We start from the raw sequence: 26,592 nt of genomic DNA, 5'->3' as shown, positions 1-26,592 counted from the left end.
GATTTTTTTTTTAAATGCATGTTTGCTTAAATTCTTAAAATGTCCATATATTTTATCTGGGCTTTATCACATCATGTTAGTATTATGACTTTTAGGACAAACATCGATGCTTGTATAGTTGTAAGGTTTATTTTCATCATTACACATTTGTGATCATTTATTTAATTGTAAACACTGATAGACATTCTGTAGCTTTTCAAATACACAAAACTGATTTTTTGTAAAAGGGTTTTTAAAAATAACCATATAATCAGACAGTGCAAGATATTGTAGATCCCTACATGAAAAACTAACTCTATAGTACAGATGTTAGTGTTTACTGTAGTAGACTTTACTAAATGTAGTATACTTTGGTATAGTGTAGTAATTACTACATTTAATTAATGTTTGCTAAAGTATTTTGTACGATTAAATATAGTGACAAAATAGCTGATAAACCGTGGTACATTTTGTTATATAGTCTACTTTAATTTTGAGTATGGTAAAGTTTAAAAAGACAATAGTATCTAGGAATTTTACTACAATTTAAATATAAAATATATAGTCTATTATAACTTTACAGTCTATGTTCCTTACATTAAATACAATTATTGGTCATTAATAATATTAGCAAAAATTTTCAAGGTGTACCGAGGTTTTAAAGAGTCAAGGTTTCAAAACCACTAAAATTTTTTGTGAGACCGTTTTCAAGGTATGAGCTGTGTTTACACCATATTATCAGTGGTGTATAAGACCTTACATACTGAACTGTATTGTTTTAATTACCTGGAATGATCAGTTGTTATCAACATACACTGCGGGTCCACTGGCGGCCGGTGACTTCTTTTTTCGAGGGCGCTTGATGCAAAGTTCGTAACAACATGTTTGTACCCTGTCGTGTGTGGTTCCTTTTTTCAAGATTTGTGTTATGCGCATCGAGAGGTGCATCACGTGTCTTGTCAAAATAAGTGCCTGCTGCATCTAAAGGGTTTATGATAAAAGAGACGCTCGCGTTTGCCAGATACTTGCCTAATCTTATGCGTAATCAAAGTTTACTGTTAAGGGAGTGACTTGCTTGTTTTTTGTGAACGTGAGCGTCTCTTTTATCATAAACGGTTTTGACGCGTGTGCAGCAGGCACTTATTTTGACAAAACTCATGATGCACACATATTTTGAAAAAAGGAGAAACACACCTGACACTCCGAACACTTATTTTGAATTAGCACCCCTCGGATGGGCAGTCACGAGCCGCCACTGTGCGGGTCCCCTTACATGAAAGTTGCCGTCATGTTTCTACAGTAGCCCTAAACAGACAAACCATTCTATAGAGTGTGTTTCGTCCCTACGTTGTTTAAGATGACAACATGTTTGTCCTGTGCATGCTACCATTTGTGTTTTGAAATTGAGGGATTGAGATGTTGGTTGCTATTCTCACCACTAGATGCTGCAAAAATGTACACATAGCACCTTTAAATGGGACATATCATGAAAATTAGACTTTTCCATCTTTAAAGGTGCAGTGTGTAAATTTTAGCGACATCTAGTGGTGAGGATGCGAATTGCAACCAACGGCTTAAGGGCTCGTTATAGTCGTGCATAGGTCCTACGGCGTAGCAGCGACGGCGTAGGTTCCGCGTCGGTTTTCATTTATACTTTTGCGTCGTCGTCTGCGTCGACGTGCAAACACACGCGGGACCGCGGGTGGGCAGTATCCACGCGTGTAACTACAGTAGCAGCGCGACAGTCAGAGAAGAAGAAACCGGGCAATTTAACCCACAAACGAAGAAGAAACAGCAACTTGTTGTGTATAATTTGAGAAGACCAGCAATGATGGAAGTAAATAAACAGCGACTTTTGTTGCAGTTTGAGTTAAATCACTCCTCAATTTGTCTCATCTTTGTTTTCACCGTCACAAACGGAAAAACCTATGACGCAGTTTTTTTTTTACCTGACGGGAGGGGTTCTGGTGGACCAATCACAGCGCTTGCGGTCCGCGTAGAACTGACGCGCTGTTAAAAATTTTGCGAGGTGCGCGTCAGGCTACGGATAGCCGTAGCTACGGCGTAGAACATACGCACGACTATAAATCGCCCTTAAGTCCACTGCTCACCCCTCGCTTTTGAACCACATAGAAAAGCTACGGTAGCCGCCACCAGACAAACATGTCATCGTCGGAGACAACTTAGTAAAAAAGTTTGTCTCTTAAGGGCTTCTGTAGAAAAATGGCGGCTTCCATGTAAGAGGACCCTCGGTGTATGTAGATAAAAACGTCTCATTCTAAGGTAATAAAAACATAATGGTTCATTATGAAAGGTCATTATACAACCCTGATAATATAGTTTTGTATATTATTTTGCATTTCGGTCAAAAGATCCTTCTAAAAATTAAACACTGCACCTTTAAGTGCTATAATTGGGCCCCCAGTGCTTCTATCAACATAGAAAATATGAAAAAGATCAACCCAGTAACTTAGTTTTGGTAAACCATTCTTTGCAAACGTGAAAAAAATAGGTCAATAAATTTGGCTCCCCTCCTGATGTCAAAAGGGGATCACAATTGAGTTTCAATTTTAACAAACCACCATTATGGTGATCAGTGTTTGCATTTCATCAGCTCATTTGCATTAAAAAGGACAGACCCATAATCAGCACATTTTTAATCACACATACAAAGTGGCAATTTTAACATGTTATAATAAATTATCTATATGGTAAAACTTCACATACGTATTCTGTGAACACCAAAGATTTATTATATATCTTAAAAATGTCTTGTGAAATTTTCCCTTTAAGGCATGTAATTGATTTAGGGGCAGCTTCCTGGACAGGTTTCAAGATTAATCCAGAACTAGGACTTAGTTATTTTAGGACATTTAAGAATTTTTTTACAAACATATCTTACAAAAAACAATACTGGTGTACATGGGGGACAAAACAATGGCACTGATATGTTATGAGATGTCAGTGCAAGATGTTTTTAATGTTTACATTCATTTTTTTTTTAAAGAATAATTTTATTGAAAGGCTTTAATTTTACCTGGCCTATGTTGCTTAAAAATAACATGTATTGTGTAATTTTGAAAAGTTTGAAAACAACACGTTTTAGTGTTGCAATCGCAACACGTGAAACCATGAACTTTTTTCTTAACTTTATCAAACCATCAAAATCTCATACCGAGCCATGCCTAATTGTATGTTATCTAAAATATTCAAGGCCACAGGCACTGAAAGAAAAGCATGCCCCGGGGCGCATGTTTTCCCCTCTAGCCGGCAGAGAGCGCTGCAGTGATGCTTCTCTGCGGGGAATGAGTGAGTGTCTGTCGGCGGGGAGGAGATCATACGGTCGGGCAGTAGTAGGGTGTGGACGCAGGAAGAGTGTCGGTCCGGACTATCCCAGTCATTACTGTTGGTCCAGTGCAGCTGAAAGCGGTCATATAAACAGGTAAGTTAATGAATGTTATCGATACGGCGCGAGGAAAGGTTGAATCTTGTGTTGATCGTATAACGTTAGTGAATGACGGTGGGCGTATATGACTGCTAACAGAATTAGCGTATTAGCTTCGTGGAGGAAAAACTGTACCTACTTCATCATAGACAGAATGTATGGTGTCAAAAACTTTTAGTGTGAATGGACAAGTTAGTTACGAATCAGACTGTGTTTGTTTTATTTGGTTTTCAAACACTTGGGGGTCTTCTGGTCTCTTTTTTGGCTGGAGTGTCTGTTAGCTGCCTGGCTAATGTCACAATCACTCCTGAGAGAACACACGTAACGTTACGAGTCTGTCAGTTTGAACGTGAATTATATTTGTTTGCCTCTGGCTGTCTCTTTCTCCCGGTCTGCTCATCTGTCTTTCTGTATGTCTCTGTCCATCTTTTCTAACATTAACGTTAACTGTCTGTCTCTCTGAACAACTACACGTCTTTCTCGTTATCTGTCTGTCTGCTTCAGTATTTATTTGAACAGCTGTCTTTCTCTTATTTACAAACCTGTCTGTATGCACATACATACTATCTGTCCTTTTTGGACATATGAAGACAGATAACTAAATGATCAGAGAGATGTATATGTACCTGTCTGTCATTCTTTCAGTCTTTCTAATTTATCAACTTTGTTTGAACATACTTTTCTCTCTGTTTGTTTGTCCGACCACCTACCTGTTTGTTTAAACTAACTTTATTACAGCCTTCCTTAATATAGACCTGTATGTGTTTAATTTTTACTTATATGTAAAAAAATATGTTTAACTTTTACCTGTCAACCAGCAAGATTTTGCCAAGTGAACACATTTGTTTGCCTCTGTGTTTGACTTTTATATCTTCATAATCTCAACACAACACACTTAGCAAGTATTTACCTTACTAAAGTTAATCAAATGGATCACTTTAAGGTGCATACTTTCCATTTTGTTTTTAATGAAAGTAACATTTTGTTTCTTTTATTTCTGTAATAAAACTGTATTTGTGCAGACATGTTAGCGGGAGAGCATGACAGGTCTTTGCAAAGACCTTTTAACTAAAGTCTGATTTGGAGTGATGTCAGGGAGCGTGAAAGAAACACACAGTCATGCCAGAAAGCTGTTTTGGTCTGTGTGTTTTTCTGAGGGAGTGTTTTCTCATCATTTCAGGAAAAAAATTGTGCATAACAGGCCGAGACCTGTGCCATTGCTTTAGTTATTTAATGCTTATCATTGATATACCATTTGCACCCTGTTCAAAAGTGTGGAAATTTATGGAATAGTTCACCCAAAAATGAAAATTTCATCATCTACTTCCTCTCATGTCAGTCCATTCAAGCTAGAGCTGTAACGATTTCCGGCTGAACGGTTAGCCATGATAAAAATATGCAACGGTTAGTATTACCACTAGTGATATTCCTCATTTAGAGTTCGTCCTATCGTCAGCCTGTGAGATCGCGATACACAATAGCTTGCTTATTTATTTATTTATTTGTTAATTTTTTACTCATTTATGACAAGCAATTTGATCGGTGGACAAAAAAAGCTAATTTACTATCAAACGGGTAGGGTGTACGCGGCATGATGAAAATGAAAATATTTTTATTAAAAACACTCAAATAAAACTTAATTTCGAAAAAAACTATGACATTAAATGAACACATACTAGATTATTAATAAATTAAATGTTTTTAACAGATAACTCTAATGGGAATAGCTGCGTGATGAAGTGAAACTAAAGGGTTAATAAACACAAATTGAAGCAGATGTTGTAGAACGTCTGGCGAACCCGAAGATTGTAAAAACTTTTTATTTCCCACAATATCTTAAAGGAGTGTAACTACTGTAGCATGTAAATAATGCACATAAATAACGTGAGCAAGAATGTCCAACAATTATATTGAATCAACAGGCACGTGCAACCTAGCTAGCAGGATGCTCAAACAACAAAATCACCAGCTAACTTACTTTAAATTTGCAAGAACTATAGGCTAATACAATAACAGGCTTAAAGGAACAGTATGTAGGATTGTGGCCAAAAAATGGTACTGCAATCACAAAACTTGTGGCTAAAACTGGTACTGCAATCACACAACTGGTGGGCGTGAACCTGTTCAGAGACATTCTATGACGTTGCGCCGGTTGTGCGTATCAGCGCGTGACAAACCCGGTGATACCGGTTTCACCGGGTGGGAGGGACTTATAAATGCACATACAGACGTGCGCATTTTACTTTCACTTTTGAATTAGATGTAACTGTTGTTTAAATCCAGCGCTTGCGTACGCTGTGTTAAATCGCATATGAATTTGCGTGCAAATGCGAGTGCAACAGCTGGTTTAAGTGCTTGAGTCTGACAGAAACCCGCCAGTCCCAAGCAGAGCAACCGTCTATTCCTCCATAAAGCGCTGCTTGAATTATGGGTTTATTATTATTTATTATTCTTAATGAAAAACATAACAAACCGATCTCGCTTATATTAAACATCATATATGTATATTATAACAAAAATGAGTGAGCACGCGGCTTCTGCCATCGTTTGCTCGCTGCAGTCTGACAGGAATAAATTAAATCTGACACCCGCAGCCGCTGCTCTGTGATGACGCGCGTTCAGCTCCGCTGAATTCAGGCAGCAGACACATTCAGTTGTAAGTGTTTGCTCTCTCTAACGAAACTAAATGATTTAATTACAAGAAAATATCAACACGACGGTGAAAGACAGTGTCTCTCATTTCGGCTGTGTGGCGCGCGTGCCCGCTCGCGGTGTGAAGCACGTCCGCGCTATTCTCTGAGACGAACTTGACGGCCTTTTGTGCAGCGAATGCAGCTTTCTTTTTTTGGACCACCTAGTTAAGGCGGTAGGGTTTCCCAGCTTAGGCGGGCCGCCCCCACACTGCTGCGGGAATCCCTGCCGTCATCGTTTTCGTGATCAATCATGGATGCCATGTTCGAGTACTCGTTTACATTAAATGGTGTGATCTGATGAGTTTAAAACTCCTTTCTTCTTTGTTTGTTTCTTCAGTGATTGCTGTTAGTGCAGGTGTTGTGCAGCTAACTCCTGGGTCCTACAATTCCCCCCTATTTCTCATAACATACAGATGACGTGCTGATTTGTCCTGTGTTTATATGAAAATCTGATTTACTCACTTTTGTTTTATCTGATCTAGATGCCAAGATTAATGCTAACGTTATTTGTTTGATGTTTATGCGAACAAAAGTGCACTTACATATAAAATCAAGTTTAAATTTGGTTTGCATCTATACTTTTTTTGTTTACATTTCTAGAATTGTTTACAAAACCTTGATAATGGTGGGGATTTTGGTCACTATAGCCATGATGTTAAATCTTCATAACGTTTCATATCTAATTTAAACCTGTATGCTGTTGTTTTTTATTCTTATCTAAGTGCATGAGTCATATTGACTAGACTACTTTTTTGGGCACCTCCTGGCCACTATGAACTGTCATTGCAAAGCAGGAACTGCATAGATTTAGAAACAGTTTACTTTAGGCTTAGTCTTCTATCCCTATTGACTTTAATAGTGTCGAGTCAGTTTCCCTTTGCTTGTCTTTGCAGCACAGACACCAGACGCTTGCCCTGAGGTTGCGAAGAGACTTTCCCGTCGCACCCATCCCTTGGCTGGATGTTCTGTCATCCCGCGATTCCTCTTTCGGGTACATCAGCATCAGACGTCTCTCCCAGGACGCTCCTGGTAGGGGACGAACGACTCCATTAGTGTGAGAAGAGAGAGGGTTTTCGGATGGACGACATCTTCACCCAATGCCGCGAAGGCAACGCGGTAGCCGTCCGCCTGTGGTTGGACAACACTGAGAATGATCTTAACCAAGGGTGAGTAAATTGTGCACTGTGTGTACGAGTGCATCTACATACTTGTCATTTAGCAATGATTTAGTCTTTGGTGATTACTGTGGCTTTTACTATTGTGGTTGTTAAGACTTTCACGGTTGCTTATTTGTGGTTTTGTAGAGTCTTGGTTGAGTTAGAGTACGGTAAAAGGGCACATGGTGTTTTGCAATTGTAATTTCGTCAGCTTCGACGATTTTCAGGCACTGCGATGTGAAGCGTAAAGCTGAATTTGCTAATTGAATATTCTTTTTAAATGCATTTACTCAATTTGACATTTGAACCCTTATTGTGTATTTAACTAACTTGGGGTTATTTGCACTTGTTGTAAAGAAGAATTGCATTTTCTTAGTTAATCAAACGTTGAAGACAATCTGATGACCTAAGCAACACTAAAAAATAATTATTAAAATAGAAAAATATATTATTTCATTATTGCCTATTTGTATTAGTTGTACATAAATTATGTGTTGTAATATATCTGTCTGATGTCTTTTATATGTGCACATGATCCAAAGAATTACTATCTTGCAGACACGCCCCCTTCAAACTTTGGAAACTCAGATATTTTTGTTGTTGTGCCGTGTCTTGTCCTTTAGTTTACTCATCACACTTTTATCCGTTTTATAATCTCTGGGCACAGTCGAACATTAACCCGCAGTAAGACGATGAGGGTAGATTTTATCACAGTTCGTCTGTGTTGTGGATTTCATTCAGTTATTTGGCCGTAGCATACAGAGAGTTCAGACAGTTGAGACATGGATTGCATTTACATGCACAAATTAAGCGATATTTATCAAAAATCAATTTATAGAAACCTGTTTTCATGCATTTAAACGTGCAAATCAATAAACTGTCTACACAGAAAACTCAATTTACAAGGGATTTGGAGATGTGTCAGGTTTCTCTCAATCAGTGATGTTACCACATACAGGGTTCCTACGGGTCCTTGAAATCCTTGAAAGTTTGTGAATTTGGGGGGGGGGCTTCAAGGCCCTGGGAAGTTTTTGAAAATATACATACATAGATACAAAAGTGCTTGAATCTTTTTATGCACGAAGTTTTCTGGGGAAAAATCCATATTATTCCCTCTGTAGTGTAGGATAATATCATAAAATTCTAGATTTTTTAAGTACACATGCTAAACTGTTCGCTTTAAATGTTTATATTTTATGCGAAAGTTGTTTCATACCAAAATGTTTTTTTTTTTTTGCATAGTTGTGTTTGACACATAAAAACATCTCGGTTACGTATGTAACTCTTGTTCTCTGAGAAGGGAATGAGACGCTGCGTCTTCCTTGCCATACTTCCTGCGTCCCTGTAACCCCATCTTAGGCAATATTAAAGATAGTGATATACTTCCTGGCTCCCGCATCACCCTGTCTTTGTCATTAAGCATCACCATTGGTTGAATTTGAAATACACATTCAGATGCACTTGGAGGGGTCCCGAAAGTGTCACTGCAGTGACGCAGCGCGAGTTCCCTCGAAAGGGAATTGTAACAATGTATCTTAAAAGGTAACACGATGTAACCTTGCTCTCACTTGAAATGTGTCCCCACATTTGTGTCCTCGAATTTGAGGGTATTGGACCTAGAAGTCCTTGAAAGCTCCTTGAATTTGAAGTTAACTAAGGTGTGGGAACCCTGCACATATGGCGTTTTTACATTGCATAGTACCCCGCGGTGTAGTTTAGCTAATCTACATTATAGCGATGACGCTGTAGTGACGATTCTCTCAGACCAATCAGTGACCTACAGTGTTTTCGCGTCATGTTTGGTATCAGCTCGGGTCACTTGAAACCCCAAACGAGGTGGTACGAAAAAAAGTATCGGGTACTACGTACTGCACCCAATGGAAAGCTCCCAAAAGTAAGCTGACTCGACCCAAACTAAACCAAACCGTGGAGTACTATGCAATGGAAAAGCGCCAATAGTCAATCAAAAAGCCAGTGGGAAATTTTTTTTCTCATGTCTGCAGAACCTGTAAATGTTACACAAGGTTTTAATTTCACAGTTTCTCCTTCAACTGCTTTGAGAGTCGAGAGCAGACTTTTAAGCATTACTTTACACTTCCTTCCGTTGTGACTTTTTTTTAAACATGTAAACTGTGAGAAAGCCGGTTGAGGCGTTAACATGTAATATAACATAAGGGTCATGGGCAGAAATCTACTTGTGCTAATCTGATTTTGCTTTAGCTGTTTATGACCCTTAACAGAAAACATTGTACTTGTTTTCATGGTCTTACGAGTTATACATTTCTATATAAATGCACTTATTAAAGCATTTAATAACCATTTAATAAAAAAATAAGTATAGAAGGTTTCGGGCCAAGTAAATTACCTTCGTTCATATATCATATCCAGCGCATATCAACTATTACATTGAGTTGTGTATGAATGTATACAATTTTAGCTACATGTCCTTAAAATTCTTGCATGGCTGCCAAACTTCTCCGCATTGTTGTGATCCATGCTCGTCGTCTGCCCTCGTCTTTAGCAAACCAAAACATTTTATTTTCTACGAGGTATTTGTTTCAAAGATCAGTTTAGCCACTTGCCAGACCGTTAGATAATACAGACCAGATGTTCACTTTGGTTCAGGTGCATTACGGGTGCATCCGATGAAATGTATTTTAAAGGTTTTACATTTTTAATTGCAGGTGTTGAGTATCCAAAAGCTTTAATTGGGAAGTAAAAATGTTACATTTTTATCAGCATATTATCAATTTGCATCTTTTACAACATCAAAAATGCTAGGTTACAGTAAAAGCAAACTGTCGCCCCAGTTCCCCAACGAATCACGACCTGAAACATGTCATCGTCTTTGTCTTGTAAGCATAACAAATAACATTCCATCGTGTCATAAACCAGAACATCAATTGTAGCCCTATATGGTGCAAGGAATACACAGAGCTGATCCATGCACCCACTTCAAATACCTTTACCTCTGCCAAGCTCCCTCTTTCAAGCAGCCTTGGCCTGCCTTGCTTAGCTAATATCTCCCAAAACAGCTGGGAAGTACAAAAACCGATGAGTACTTTTACGGCAGGGGTCTGGAAGGCAAAACTCCAGGATACATAAGTAACCTGATCCAACCCTTTCTCTTACTGTCAGCCTTGTGAATAATCACATGGAAAGATTGGATGGATGGTGGCGCAGATTCAGCACGAAATCAGCAAATTGCTGGCAGCGAGTAGTTACATTAACAACTGTCTTTAAATGGGGAGGCACATCATCACATCCGAAGTAGATCACTATCTAGGCATTTCCTGTGCACTTGAATTTGACTACTGTACTCAAGTTGACTTGGAAATGATTTGATTTTAGTAGATCACCATACATGGGGTGAATTTTTAAACTGACAAATATAAAAATGCCTTTCATTTTTGTTTTAATAGTACTCACACTGCCTGCTATATGTCACGCAACTACTATAAACAAACAACATTAGACGCTTCACAAAGAAGTGCGTGTGTCTGCGTTGGAATAGCAGTCTTTACAGATGAGATTTATTATGTATGTCTTATTCGTGATTCAGAAAGACTGGAGGAGGGAACGGTCTGGCCCTAAACGCAATGGTTGAGACGAATAGTTTCCATACGATGAGCTCACCAACCAAAGCATGCTGACTTGAGCCATACCAGTTCTGTGACTCTTAATTTTTTTTTCTCGCTCTTTGCTCAACCATCTCAAAGTGTTTTCCTTTTCCCGAAATAGAAAAACTCCAGCTAAGGGATTTGCTTTTCACTTTTGTCTGAGTTTGGCCTGATGTAATAGTTTGCTGCTTTTTTGGTAGTATGTAGTATTTCACATAAATGGCTTTACTTCTTCTATAAGGCCATGTGGAGTTTTAGCATGGCTTTAGATGTCACGACCTTACATGTTTGAGGGAGGAGACAGGAAATAGCAGACATACACGGGTGTTGTTTATGCTGTGTTATGATGAGATGTCAGTTAGGAAACTGGACTTGGTTTAAACACATTAACAGACTTGTATGTATAGTATAGATCTAGATATACATTATGTTCTCAATGGAAATATTTGGCTAAATATGCTATATTTGTGGATTTTAAATGTTTGAAGTATCTGTAGTCATGGTAAAATTGACCATATTTATTTTTATTAATTCCTGTTACTGGTGTGGTCTGTTGGATGATTCATTAGTGCATAATATTGTAAAGGACAATATAAATCATTGGGACACACAGCTTTGTAAATGATCTTAAGAACAGCCAAACAATACCAGATGTTATTGTCATCATCTTTTTTCATTATGCGATTGATTTCTAATGAATAAAGATTTTTAAGCAGTTTGCTTTGTAGCTTGGTATTTTCTTACACAGACCTTTTTGTCATCCAATTGTGACTCATTGAGGAACTGACACATTTTGTGGTTTTTGTTTTTTTATTCAAAGTCTGGACAGAGTTTAAAATAGCGTATCATAGTAGAATAGCAGAAATGGAAGTAAGCTTAATGCTGTGTTAATGCTGTGTTTGTCTCTGTGCACCAAACGTCTCTGAATAAAACAACATAGACTTAACATAACAATGCACCCTTGGGCTTTTACGAATACTATTTTTTGAGCTTCGAAGCTCTAGTAGAAATAAAATCGAATATTCGAAGCTTCGGAAGGAGGGGCTGAACATATTTTTCTCTTTAATAAAGGCAGGAATCTCTGTGCGTGTGTCTGTCTGTCTATCTACAGTTTTATTATGTGGCGGATGTGTTGCTGCGGAACCAAGGGAGTGTAGTGCCTTTTTTTCGTGCAATATGGACATGTGACACGTTTAGAATGAATAAACTTTAAAAATACTACAGAACAGCGCAAGCCGGAAGCGGCGTGCCTGTCACGCGTCATGCGAGAACAGCATTAGTGAAACAAAACACAAGAGCAATACTTTTAATAAGGTAGCCTAACATTTTTCTAACAAACAAACATTCCCGTATCAGAAATTAGCTGCACAGTAATTACTGACAACGTAGGGTAGGCTATTTAAATAAAACTAAAAATAAATGAACGAAGTTCAACAAACTGTAATAAAACGGTAGCATACTTGCAAAATCAAGTTTATTTATAACACTTACACCATCCAATATGTTTTTTTCATCAGCAGAACAAAAAAGAAGATATTTTGCAGAATCCCCAGTGCTCCGTCATGCAAGTCAACCGATCCGCACACTTTAAGAGCTAAAGCATATATATCCAATACAAAAGTAATCCCCCATAACTCCGTGTGACATATTGACGTCTTGTGAAGCAAATCAATCAGTTTTTGCAAGAAACTGAACGTTATTTACAACACTATTAGCGTAAATGCCAAAGCAGGAAGCGCGCATTACGTTTGAGACGATCTCTTCCACTGGTGGCGTTTGGTGGCTGTTGGCTATGGATGTTGGTCTCTCTGCGCCACCTACAGAGCGGGAGCGTGAAGCTCACTTCCTGCTTGGCAAAAGCTCTGCATTAACGCTGAAAAATATTTATATATATATTCGAATCTCAAAACTGAAAATTGAATTTCAACCCACGGAACGAATATTCGAATATTCAAATTTTCTGGTCCAGTCCTAATGCACCCCAGTGTTAAGAGAGTGCTTTACTTTTCTGTTTTTTACAAAACAATTGCATGATGTGCTTCTGGGGGGGTAGGGAGGGGTGACAATCGTGCCGGGGCACGGTTTGGTTGGGTTTGCCCTAATATAAATGCGCCCTTAGTTGGTCCACTAAAACCAGTTCTTTTCTTTTTCTTGCTCTACAAACACTCATGGTTACTTTTTAACTTGCATTTACATTTTATGTCATTTAAAACACGTGTTCAGTACCACTTTAATCATCACTCAGATAAGAATATATGATACACTTAGCATTAACACCATATTTTAATTACATTTGTTGCAACACACGATAAAAGGTATCTTTTCCATGTTAACTCTTTCCCCGCCAGCATTTTTCATGATTTTCACAAAAGTTTAATGCCTTCCAGAAAATGCTCCGTTTTAAATATATAAACATATACAATATAAAATAAAAGAACAGACCCTCTGCTTTCAAACAAAAAAAATCCGTTTTATCCTACCTTCATGTGTTCTGTTTTTATCACCTCTCAAATATGTGTAGGTTTCTCAAAAACACACAATTTTGAACAAAAAAGCTGAGATAATTCCATTTTTGTGAAGGACTTTTGATAGAGATCAGATGCAGAGCGATCTTTAAAACATACACGGACATACAGCTGTTTGCCCTAGGGCAATACTTCCGGTTTTTATAAGTTGCGGAAGCCTGGTGGATAATAGCAGTATTGCAGATTGACGAGATGGCAGAGCTGCGCGTATTACAAGCCCATGTGCGAGGAAGAGTCCGAGATCACATGTCAGGAGTCCATGCCCCATGTGTTCAGGTCCAAGCAAGAGTCCAAGACGCGCGTATTTAAACCAGGTGCATGCGAGAAGGAATCCGGGCACGTTTTTAAGCTCTCTCGCACAAAGCGAGGCCTAAAACCCTCTCATGCTATGAAAAGCATGCAATGCGCATGTTAATGTGAAACTATGATGATAATAATAATAATAACTATCGTCATGAAAGCCCAGCAATATGTTTGACGATCGTCGATGCACGATACTATCGTCTATCGGCACAACCCTAGTCTTTTCTTTCATTTGATTTATTGTATGTTTAATTATTTAAAGAAGAACATTTTCTGGAAGGCGTTAATTTTTTGTGAAAATCATACAGAAATGCTGGCGCTGGCTGGCAACTAAAAAAATATATTTTCTACTTTTTAATATTAGGGCTAAAAACTAATTGGGATTACAATTACGGGTGAAATTACAACTGTCCATTTGTTTCACAAGTATGTTTGAGCGCCAAATACAGCGAATGAGAGATTTTAAAGGGGCCATGGTACAAGACTTTTTTGTGTCAAATAAATCTTTGGTGTCCCCAGAGCACATATGTGAAGTTTTAGCTCAAAATACCATGTAAATAATTTATTATAGCATGTTAAAATTGCCACTTTGTAGGTGTACACTCAAAAAAATTATTCATTGGATTAACTCAATAAAATTGTGGGCAGGATTTCCATCCAATATGAATGTGTACCCCCTAACTCATAAAAAACTGCTTTACACAATAAAAATATATTGAGTTAGTCCAACTCAATTTAAAGTAAATGGCAATACTCAATTAGTTGCCTCAACTCAATTTAGTGTAGTCTGAATAACTTGATTTAGCATAGTTTGAATAACTCAATTTAGTGTAGTCTGAATAACTTGATTCTGTTATTTTATATAAAACGTTTTTATATCATACTAATTAGCATAAGCACATGTTAGCATGCTAACATATGATACTTTGGATGAGCATGTGAGAAGAGACTGATCTCCAAACAGGAATTAACACAGTCAGTGTTCATTGAGAGAAATATGTCACATCCACAACCTAACCACAAGCGCCACTCTTCTGCACGATGGTAACCAAACAATTTGAAAAAATATAACACAAATGCTTCTAAATCAATAAGATAAACGGACATAAAACACTATTAAGTCTTTCTCTTTACCTAAAAATGCATAAAATAACACTTAATTAAAAAAATTACTCTCCAAAAGCAGTTGCATGCAAAGCATGCTGGGAAATTATTTTTCCCGAACCCAAACTCAAACTAATTGTGTTAACGCAATTAAAAAGAAATCAATAAATTATAGTACATATTTATTTTGTGTTATACTAATTAAATATATATACGTATTGCTCTTAATAAGGTATTTTACATTTATTGAACACAATTTTAATCTGTCATTTCTAAGAAGGGCTTGAATCATTTATGCAAAAATGTGCCGTTTTGGGTGTGTCCTTTAAAATGCAAATGAGCTGATGAAATTCAAACACTGATCACAATGATGGTGGTTTGTTGCAATTAAAACTCAATTGTGCTTTTCTCTGCACTAAATGGCAGTGCTGTGATTGGATAGTGCAGATTACAGGGCGGTATTATTATAATAAGAGCTCCTTATGACATCATAAGGAGAGCCAAATTTCAACTACCTATTTTTTCATGTGCTTGTAGAGAACGGTTTACCAAAACTAAGTTACTGGGTTAATCTTTTTCACATTTTCTAGGTTGATAGAAGCACTGGGGACCCAATCATAGCACTTAAAAATAAAAAAGTCAGATTTTCATGCCATAGCCCCTTTAAAATGAATAAGTTGACGTGTCCTTTAGCCATTCGTTTTCAATTTTTTTTACAAACAACATAGCTCCCATAATTATGTGATTTACATAATATTATTTACTTTTTTTAAATGCAGATGCTTAACAGAAAGTTATAAAACACTTCATAACGTCATTGTATAATCGCAATTACAATATCAAGGTGAATAATTAACAACTATGATTTTTGTCATAACCGTGCAACCCTACTTTGATAATATGACTGCAAACTCAAGAAGTAATCCTTCAACGGTGTGACTCCATTGTCAATGTTTACATTGTCTGGCTTTGTATGTTTGTAAATCTGTTAGCACAAAGTTTCTTTTCTCTCAGTGCGTCTGTGTATGTGTATGCGTTTGTTAACAGTGCATGCTGCACGCCCATACAAGGAAGAGGAACTAACTCGCTCAAAAAATGGGCTCACTCAAAAAAGCCAAGAGGGCCGTGCTGTTAACTGTGGAAGAAAGAGCGTGGAATATCATTTCCTCTCTTTCCAATCTTGTTTCCGTTTTTCAACACATGCTCCTTAATTTTATGATAAAGACTTGTTGTGATGGTTTAAAAATGTATTTTTTGCCAAAGATAGCATTGTTTTTTTTCATTCTTTTTTCTTTTCTGTCTTTCGCTTACTTTCACTACAAATTTAATTCTTGAATTAAAACATTTCTCTGAACTTTTCCTAAATCCCTGACCTAGTTTTATTTATATATTGTATTTCCTGTTTGGATTATTTCATACCATAAAGTATGTATGACAATGAGTAGTGTGTGTGTGTGTGTGTGTGTGTGTGTGTGTGTGTGTGTGTGTGTGTGGTCCATTCTAGCAGGACCGTGTGAGAAGTTTCAGCAGCTATCCTAAGTTTAGCCTCGCTACTGGCCGGACTATTTACCAAGATGTTTCCTTCTGTATTGCACACACCCAGGCCTGACCGCAGACAAACACTTTCAGACGAATCGCTTTAAGGATGAGCACAGGAGAATCGGCCACAAACATCACCGTCTTTTATTTATAATAATACACCCACGTCTGGTTGCGCTTTGAGGTCATTAGCAGAAGCAGTGGTTTTGATATTATTAAAACCACATCTGTTTAGGTACTGTGTGGTCTCCATAGCAACACTAATGCGCAATGATTGCTGCGTTGCTGTTACTTTTGTGTTACGGTCGGCCTTAAACAACCGAGTTTAACTGCGGTTTTGAAGAGGAAATGGGGCCTGAGAACGGATCCTGGAGTAAAATAGAAATCAAACGATATAGTTCGGGACAGTGTGTCGCAGAGAGGGGGTGGGAGGATATACATAAACTAAAAGGAAAGGGCTAGTTAACGACAGTTTATATTTAACTGGCTCTAGAGAGCCATAGAGACTGACAGCTGAGAACCGGATCACTAGCCTGACTGGAGACTGGAGTTTACCACCACCAACCACAGAGACAAAAATGTCCCTTCATTTAAAGGGACAGATCATTCAAAAAATAAACTATATAATCGCATACCAATGACTTTGTCTCCCTCTCTCTTTTTCTCTCTTACAGAGATGATCACGGTTTCAGTCCGCTACACTGGGCGTGCCGCGAAGGCCGTTCGGGGGTCGTGGACATGCTCATCATGAGAGGGGCCCGCATCAATGTTATGAACCGCGGGGACGACACACCCTTGCACCTGGCTGCCAGCCACGGCCACCGTGAAATTCTGGGCAAGGTGTGAACACATTGTAATGGATAAACACTCACTTACAAACACGCACACCTGCATCTGAACAACCACAGTGACCACAACGATCATGGAAGGCGTAAACAAGCACAGCTATAACAAAAGCACTTGGTGAAACTTTTTAGAAAAAAAATAAGATTGTTATAAAGTTTTTTGGTTGCTTAATTTTGTTTATATGTTCTCCAGCTGATTCAGTTTAAAGCAGATACCAATGCGACTAATGAGCACGGCAACACCCCTCTCCATTACGCCTGCTTCTGGGGCCACGACCTAGTGGCTGAGGTTAGTCCACAGCGCCCTCTGCTGGAAAAATGACGGATTTTGTTTAATTGTTAGTTCATTTTTACTGTCATTGCATGGAATAATATATTGTCGTTTTCTTATTTGCAGGATCTGGTCACTAACGGTGCTCAGGTGAGCATCTGCAACAAGTACGGAGAAACTCCTCTGGACAAGGCCAAGCCGCCGCTTGCAGCTAATCTAAAAGGTAAAAACTGTCTGAGGTTTGAGTCGCTGTTGTTACCAAAAACTGTAAAGTTCAAAAATCTGTTTTTGTTATGATAGTTTCCAAGTGCGCTAATAATGCTGTGTTTGTGAATCAGAGCTGGCAGAGAAACAGGGACAGAGCCTGACCAAAGTTCCCTTTAAAGACACTTTCTGGAAGGGAACCACCCGAACACGACCACGTAAGCATCTTCCTCTGACCATCTGATTTTAATTTACATAATACTCGTTTGAAAAAGTATCATCATTGGTGTATAAAATTATACTTAATATCCATAACTTTTCATTGTATTTATTTCTCATTGCTGCAGGTAATGGCACACTAAACAAACATGCTGGCATAGACTATAAGCAGCTCTCCATGTTAGCCAAGGTCAACGAGAACCACTCTGGCGAGGTGAGCTTGTTTTTCACTTTAAAGGATTAGTCAATTTTTTTTAAAAAAATCGTGATAATTTACTCACCACCATGTCATCCAAAATGTTGATGTCTTTCTTTGTTCAGTCGAGAAGAAATTACGTTTTTTGAGGAAAACATTCCAGGATTTTTTTCATTTTAATGGACTTTAATGGACCCCAACACTTAACAGTTTTAATGCAGTTTAAAATTGCTGTTTCAAAGGACTCTAAACGATCCCAAACAAGGCATAAGGATTGTCATTTTTGGCAAGAAAAATAAAAAATGTGCACTTTTAAACCACAACTTCTCATCTTCCTCCGGTTGTGTGACGTGCCAGCGCAACCTCACGTAATTGCACAATGACGTCGAAAGGTCACGTGTTACATATATGAAACGCACATTTGCGGATCATTTTAAACAATAAACTGACACAAAGACATTAATTAGTATCATTTCACATATAACAACATCTGAACGGTCCTCTTTCTACACACTTGTAAACACGTGGGCGTAGTTCACATACGTCATCCGTGACCTCTTTAGGTGATGACGTATTACGTGAGGTCGCACTGGCGCATTACACGACCGGAGGAAGACAAGAAGTTGTGGTTTAAAAGTGCATTTTTTTATTTTTCTTGCCAAAAATGACAATCATTTCGCTAGATAAGACCCTTATGCCTCGATTGAGATCGTTTAGTGTCCTTTGAAACTGCAATTTTAAATGGCATTAAAACTGTTAAGTTTTGAAGTCCATTAAAATGAGAAAAATCTTGGAATGTTTTCCTCAAAAAACATAATTTCTTCTCGACTGAACAAAGAAAGACATCAACATTTTGAATGACATGGTGGTGAGATATTATCTGGTTTTTTTTTTATTTAAGAAAAATCCTTTAACTGTACGAAACACTGATGTCTCCTTTGCCTCTGATAGTTGTGGCAGGGTCGTTGGCAGGGAACGGAGATCGTCATCAAGATGCTACAAGTGCGAGATTGGACTACCAGAAAGAGTCGTGACTTCAACGAGGAGTACCCGAAACTGAGGTGTGTAGTCATCTGGTAGTCTGATCAAATAATGGATGAAGCTACATAAAGTTGTTACATTTGTGTGTGTGCCCATTTTTGTGTTTCTCCCACTGAGAATCTTCTCCCACCCAAATGTGTTGCCTGTTTTGGGGGCGTGTCAGGCCCCGCCCGCCCCTCACCCCATTATAATCACACACTGGATGCCCTACGGCTCCCTCTACAATGTGCTTCATGAGGGCACCAGTGAGTAAATCACATTTTATGTGTGTTTTTCATGAAGATGTGTCTCTGTGTTATTTAATGTTTGGTGTTAAAAATAAATGTGCGATGCTGGATATGAAAGTTGTTGCGTATCCTTATATTTTTAAATAAACTTAAAGAGGAAGATCGAGTTTGGGGACTTTTTTGCATGATGTCAACCTGCTAGCTTATTTACAATTCTTCTGTCTTTTTTCCTTACTATACTACTGCTTATCCGACCATACAGACTTTGTTGTGGATCAGACGCAGGCTGTGAAGTTTGGTCTGGATATAGCGTGTGGAATGGCTTTCCTGCACACGCTTGAGCCCATGATTCCTCGTCATTATCTCAACAGCAAGAGCGTCATGGTAAGCAGTAGAAAGAAACTTAAAGGATATTCCGGTATTTAACACTTTGAGTCTCATTTCTGGTTTGTTTTGGATGGGCTGCAGTGATGGACACGGAGGTTTTGACGGTGGGTCGTGTCTTGGGTTTTTGACTCGTTTGGAGGCGTCTCTTGACTGCTTCAGAGTGGAGGTCGGTGGCCATGCACAAACATGTCATTAAAACAACACTTAACGTTCATTTTCAAAACTGTGCTACTCACAGAGTGGTTCGTGGTGTTCGTTGATGATTAAAAACAAGTTGTATAGCGAAATACAGTTTCTGTCATGTTTAATTTGTTTGTTTTATTTGGCATTTTGTAAAATTCCATAGACTTCTCTGGAAGACTCATTGCTCGCTGATATATCACTCCGCCGCCGGGAAGCGGAGGGGGGACTGTTTGCATGTGGTTGTTGTTTTTTCGCTAGGTTTCTCTCAGAATAATTTTTTTCCCATATTTGTAGGGCTGGACCAGAATATTCAAATATTCGTTCCGTTGGTTGACATTCGATTTTCAGTTTTGAGATTCGAATATATATATAAATATTTTACAGCGTTAAAGCAGAGCTTTTGCCAAGCAGGAAGTGCGCTTCACGCTCCCGCTCTATAGGTGGCGCAGAGAGACCAACATCTATAGCCAACAGCCACCAAACGGCACCAGTGGAAGATCGCCTCAAACGGAAAACGCGCTTCCTGCTTTGGCAATCACGCTAATAATGTTGTAAATACCGTTTAGTTCCGTTTCTTGCAAAAACTGATTGATTTGCTTCACAAGACGTCAATATGTCACACGGGGATTACTGTTGTATTGGATATAATATGCTTTAGCTCTTAAAGTGTGCGGATCTGTTGACTTGCATGACGGAGCACTGGGGTTTCTGCAAAATATCTTCTTTATTGTTCTGCTGATGAAAAAAACATATTGGATGGTGTAAGTGTTATAAATAAACTTGATTTTGAAAGTATGCTACCGTTTTATTACAGTGCGTTCATTCATGCTTCAGACTCAAATATAGAGCGGAAGTATATACGCGGTTGTGAGGTATCTGAAAAAATAGTTCCACTATAGCAAATAACACGGATTGAAATCATACATTGCGCCAATATATTTGTTTTTAATCATCAACGAACACCACGAACCACTCGGTGAGTAGTACAGTTTTGAAAATGACCGTTAAGTGTTGTTTTAATGACATTTTGTGCATGGTCATTGACTTCCATTCTGAAGCAGTCAAGAGACGCTTCTAAATGAGTCAAAAAGTCAAAACACGACCCATTGTCAAAATTTCTGTGTCCATCACTGTAGTTCATCCAAAACAAACCAGAAATGAGACTCAAAGTGTTAAATACTGGAATTATCCTTTAACGTGCAACATTGTTTTCACAACCTTTTTTCACAGATAGTCATTGGCCAATTTTAACCGCAGTAAAATTCACATGTTTGTTTTACATGTTTGCTGTCAGAGTATGAGAAACCATTACCGTATAACTTCCCCTCTACAGATTTCATATTACTGAAACTGTGGTGTCCCACCAGATTATATTTTGTCCCACCATAGTTTTTTACTCATAATAACATTAAGATCCCACTCTATTACAAAACCCTGTTGGAAACGCTGAATTTAGGGTCTACATTTACATTGCATTCAATTTTAACATTCGATTTTTTTCCCCTCATGTGGCAAAGATTGGATATAACCTACGAACGTGTATATTCCCAGATCGGTTTTAGGCCTCATTCATATGTGGAAATAAATGGGATCATGTATTAGCGTCCGCAATGTAAGCGAACAGATTGAAAATTACCATATCAAGACGTGTCGTGTGTCATTCAAAAATGCGACGCTGTCAACTTGGGTGGACATTAGGGCTGCAACGATTAATCGCGCCTCTTGTTAAAATCGATTTTGAATTGATTCTGTGTTTCATGCACAGCTTGTCAATGTACTACAGCATTTGGTTAGTAGGAAGCAGTGGCGGCTTGTGACTGCTCATTCGAGGGGCGCAAATTCAAAATAAGTGTTTGGAGTGTCACGTGTGTTGCTTGTGTTTTTAAAATATGTGTTTGTTGCGTCATATGATCCATGTGCATCACGTGTTTTGCCTGCTGCACACGCGTCAAAACCATTTATGATAAAAGAGACGCTCACATTCACAAAATACATGCAAGACACTCCCTTCACAGTAAACTCTGATTACGCATGAGATTATGCAAGTATCTGGCAAAAAATCTGGTATCAAGCGTCTCTTTTATCATAAACCCTTTAGACGCGTCTGCAGCAGGCACTTATTTTGATAAAACATGTGATGCACATAGGATCACTCAAGGTGCAGAACACGTATTTTGAAATTACGAACCACACACATGACGGGCTACACACATGTTGTGATGAACTTCGCATCGAGCGCCCTCGAAAAAAGAAGTCACCGGCCGCCACTGGTAGGAAGTTCTTATCAATCTAAAATCATTATGAGTCAGAGTTGTTTATAACGTGCATTTAACACTCGTTAAACAAAATCATTCAAAATATTCTTTATTATCATGAAAATACCTGAAACAATTTGAAGAACAGCGATATAAATATTTCTATAGACAGTTCCTGGAATAGCATTTGGAATGCTACCTCTTCTGTGGCACAAAGGGAGTTTCTGCACTAAAGTTCCCCCTGGCTTTGGTATGTGCCGGGATTTCCCATAAGTCATTAAAATTCATTTATTGAGAAAATGCACATTTGCACGATTAATCGTTACAGCCCCATTAGGTGGGGCTTCTTAGCAGCGCAATGGAGGACGACAGCTCCAAGTTTTATGTCTTTTTACTGAAATAAAGCTCTATAATCATGTAAAAGTTTGTATAAATATCACAATATTTTACTTCCTCTGTGGTTTAAGCTGTTCTGGGTCAGTATGTCTACTTGGAATTGTTTTGCCAAGTGTTGGTGTAAATGCTGATATCGGATATGAGTCGCTTTTAAAAGTCGCTTTTAAAAATTGGATACAGGCAACAAATCAGAATTGGGCATAAAGATTTGCTGTATAAATCCAGCTATAGACTACTGTTTAAAAGTGCTGCTAAAATAATATGTGTCTGCTCACAAACTGAAGTGTTTTTTATTGTGGAGTAAAATTTGTTAGTGATACAAAAAGAGAAACAAAATCTTCAATTGCATTGTTGGAAAGCCAAGTTCATACTCCATGACTTCATACTATAAATATTACTGTACTGCTAATGGAACAGTTTTTATCAACCTTGCTCAGATATCCTAATAAATGTGTTTTTAATTTATGTTACCAGATTGATGAAGACATGACTGCTAGAATAAGCATGGCAGATGTGAAGTTCTCTTTCCAGTGTCCCGGTAGAATGTACTCTCCAGCGTGGATGGCACCTGAAGGTACAAATTTGATTTGTCTTGGTCACTCTTTGTTCCTCTCCTTTCTATTTTCATTTTCTAAATCGTAATCTTCTCAGTTCTGTACTTCTCGTGATTTATTCAAACTAAGCTTTTGATCCATTGATACCTCAATATCTCCTGTTCTTCTCTCTTTGATCATCTCAGCCTTGCAGAAGAAGCCAGAAGAGATTAACCGCCGTTCGTCGGACATGTGGAGTTTTGCTGTGTTGCTCTGGGAGCTGGTCACCAGAGAGGTGCCATTCGCTGACCTCTCAAACATGGAGATTGGCATGAAGGTGAGTCGCTTAAGTCTCTTGTTCTGCACAGACAAATACAGAAGATGAACTGTATTGTTAAAGTTAAAGGGATACTTCAGCCAAATATCAAAATTACCGGGTGATTTAGTCACCACCCAGCATTCTGTGATACATATGTCCATCATCTTTCAGACAAACACATTCTGAGGTTTTTTTTATTTCTTCCAAGCTTTATAATGGTAGAAAACAGGGATCAGGCAACAACAGCTGACTTTAAACCCCAATATAGTGCATTCATCCTTCACAGAGGTCATCCACATGGCTCCGGGGAATAAAGAAGTCCAAGATGACGTTATTACTGGAAGCTTGTTATTATAGTAAATAAAGTTTAAAAAATTTATATTTTTCTTACAAAATCGCATCAATTACCCACAAAAGATCTTTATTAACCCCATTGGAGCCTTGTGGATTACTTCTGTGAAGGATGGATGCACTTTTTGGGGATTTTAAAGTCCAAAGTTGTTTCCTGATCCATGTTTTCTAATAATATACGCTTAAAAAAGCAAGAACATTTACTGAAATAACTTGTATGTATCTTGAATTGTTTGAGGGTGAGTAAATCATGGGGTCATTTTGATATTTGGCTGAAGTATTGCTTTAACTGATGTTATCAGATTTTATTTGTAATGCTAAAAAATGTATAATAACATCATAGTCGGTTTATAATCAGTTGGAATCTGCACCCAATGCAGAATTACAACCATCAGGCTCACCCTAATTTTCTCCACTAGGTGGCACTAGAGGGACTGCGGCCCACTATCCCACCGGGCATCTCTCCTCACATCTGCAAGCTGATGAAGATCTGCATGAATGAGGATCCTGCCAAGAGGCCTAAATTTGACATGATCGTACCCATCCTAGAGAAGATGCAAGACAAATGAGCAACCCTGCTGAGGCGTCCCCTCCCAAACACTGAGTTCACAGTATTGCCTTAAAAATTCACCACTCACCAAAGTGCTATAAGCCACTGTAGCCCTCTGCTTTACTGAAGCACTGTTGAACATTTTAAAGCCACATTCTCTCTATCTCATATATGGTTATATGCAATCATGGATAAATGGCGTGTGTTTATGCATTTACGTGTTTATCGGTCTGTCTTTTTCTCGTTGTGTTTATGAAACAACGCGCGCCTCTCTCAGAACCTCTTTTCGGTAGCCATTAAACAGGAACATTGGTTGTTGGATGCAGTGAATGTACTGTAAAATCCGTTTTCAACTAACCATTCCATTTTTGTCATCTTTACTCCTTCATTGAGACTGTATCAATTCATTTTGAAGGACATAGTGGCTTTCATGTGTGTGTCCTACCTAAGGGGCATTTACTATGGAACAAAGAGGGGTTCATATCGCTTTCTGTGTTAGCTGTATGCAAAAAGCATGCAGCATCAGCTGTTAGTATTTATGAGCATCGTGCCATTGTCTAATACCGTGTTTTCCTCTGATCATCCTAGATAGCAAAAGTCTAAAGGTTAAAGACTGAGTTTGCCTGAGGTCTGTATTTTTTCATGGTCTAAAAAGCAGTGCAATATTATTAGCTAATGCCAATTTTTTGCCTTATCATATAAACCAAATTCGAAAGTGCCCATTTTATCATTGTATTCACCCTCTCAGAGCAGGGAGATACGTGTTATAAAACCAGATGTGTTATATTATAGAAGGTACCATAAGCTAACGGAAAGCCTTTTACAGATCTCACATCAAATGTGAGAACTCTAAAGCCGCAGGTTGACATGCATTAAACGTCATATCACACCCGTCATATCAGCCCTTTTGTTGACACATACACCCACCATATTTACTTGATAACCTTAGAAGTGCATGATTTTACCCTGTGCTACGTCCCCTTTTATGTAACTAACAAGTCCCGCTCATCTATCCTAATTTGCATTGTACATGTTAAGCATGTTAGGTGCTGTAAGGTAATTTCTGAAAGATTTTTATACTGTATACGTGTTTTTTTTTAACATGGGGGAAATACAACGCCCATGATTGACTTTTTTTGCTTTTCTAAACACTACATCTGTTTACTTCCTCGTTTCTCTTTTACAGTGTTCTTCTTTCAGTTACCCAGTGTGTTATAGGAAGCCAAGCGAAAAGAAATGTGTACTTGACATTCATATGTGTTTTTGTTTTTACCTTTTTAAAGCCAACAGCTGTAATAATGCAAGCAAGACTGTTTATCTAACTTATGCTCACTGTTCTTTGAGGTTTTTAATGAAACATTATGTGGCTTTTCTTTGTTATTTTGGAGATTTGGGCTGTTTATATTTTATTATTGTAGCAAATGTTTGCTAAAGTAAAACAAGAACAAATAAAAATGTTTTGGTCATGCAGAATGTGTTTATATTTTGAAGTTAAACATGCAATTGTACTAATTAATTTTTTTTTTAATATTTACTTAAAATCTCAGGGGTTAGGCTACTTTAAGGACAAGGGGGTTCGACTGACAAAGATATTTATTTATTTATTTAACTGTATAGGTATATACATATATATATATATATATATATATATATATATATATATATATATATATATATATATATATATATATTTTTTTTTTTTTTTTTTAAGACTGCAATCCGTAACTCTAGATTTGCTTATATATTCACATACTTGGGTTAAAGTCCAGTGACATCAAACTGACATTTCCAATAAAATCGTAAAATCGTGCCCTACAGTTAACATTACAAATCATTAATATAAGCTTACATTTGTTTATCAGGGTAAGGTGGGGATGATAGCTTTAAACACAGTTACATATTGCAATTTTAACATTCTTTAACCTCCTGGTGTATGTTGACATCACATTTTTTTGGGCGTTTGCACCATTTAATTCTGTGTAACTGGAACCTGTTGTACACAAACGTGGACACTGCTTCATGTTTAAAGAAAATATTTGGTTATTTTATTTATTGGTTCTTCCTAACCCCCAAATAGCTGGAAGAATCTAAAAAAATACAAACCAAAGTTCGGGTCTTAGGAAGTTAAGAGTTAAAGCAAATCATACAAGTTAATACACACAATATTAATGCATAAAAATATTTTTTATATTTAATTATTTTTAATATTTAGCATGATCACATGATTTGTCAGAAAGCGTGATCGACTTT

At 37.9% G+C, this 26,592-nt stretch overlaps 1 protein-coding gene across 1 annotated transcript; it reads left to right on the top strand.

Annotated features, from left to right (window-relative positions):
* The first annotated feature begins 3,258 nt into the window (after window positions 1-3,258).
* On the top strand, window positions 3,259-25,815 carry ilk (integrin-linked kinase). The gene is made up of 13 exons (XM_055208531.2): window positions 3,259-3,421; window positions 7,011-7,283; window positions 17,040-17,205; window positions 17,404-17,499; window positions 17,608-17,704; window positions 17,820-17,903; window positions 18,033-18,118; window positions 19,052-19,161; window positions 19,259-19,386; window positions 19,631-19,752; window positions 23,064-23,163; window positions 23,329-23,459; window positions 24,212-25,815. Exons 2-13 carry the CDS (start codon window positions 7,195-7,197, stop codon window positions 24,359-24,361), a joined length of 1,359 nt encoding a protein of 452 aa, XP_055064506.1. The 5' UTR covers window positions 3,259-3,421; window positions 7,011-7,194; the 3' UTR covers window positions 24,362-25,815.
* The last annotated feature ends 777 nt before the right edge of the window (window positions 25,816-26,592 follow it).

Source organism: Misgurnus anguillicaudatus, chromosome 12 (assembly GCF_027580225.2).
Source record: "Misgurnus anguillicaudatus chromosome 12, ASM2758022v2, whole genome shotgun sequence".
Classification (NCBI taxonomy): domain Eukaryota; kingdom Metazoa; phylum Chordata; class Actinopteri; order Cypriniformes; family Cobitidae; genus Misgurnus; species Misgurnus anguillicaudatus.
The sequence above is the reverse complement of the archived record's forward strand: the minus strand, read 5'-3'. Positions and strand labels throughout refer to the sequence as shown.

Excerpts from the sequence above, each read along its gene's own strand:
- ilk (XM_055208531.2), top strand. The coding sequence starts at position 7,195 with ATGGACGACATCTTCACCCAATGCCGCGAAGGCAACGCGGTAGCCGTC. Across the intron at positions 17,904-18,032 it reads AACCACCCGAACACGACCAC|GTAATGGCACACTAAACAAA; the intron begins GTAAGCATCTTC and ends TCATTGCTGCAG. Across the intron at positions 23,164-23,328 it reads AGCGTGGATGGCACCTGAAG|CCTTGCAGAAGAAGCCAGAA; the intron begins GTACAAATTTGA and ends TGATCATCTCAG.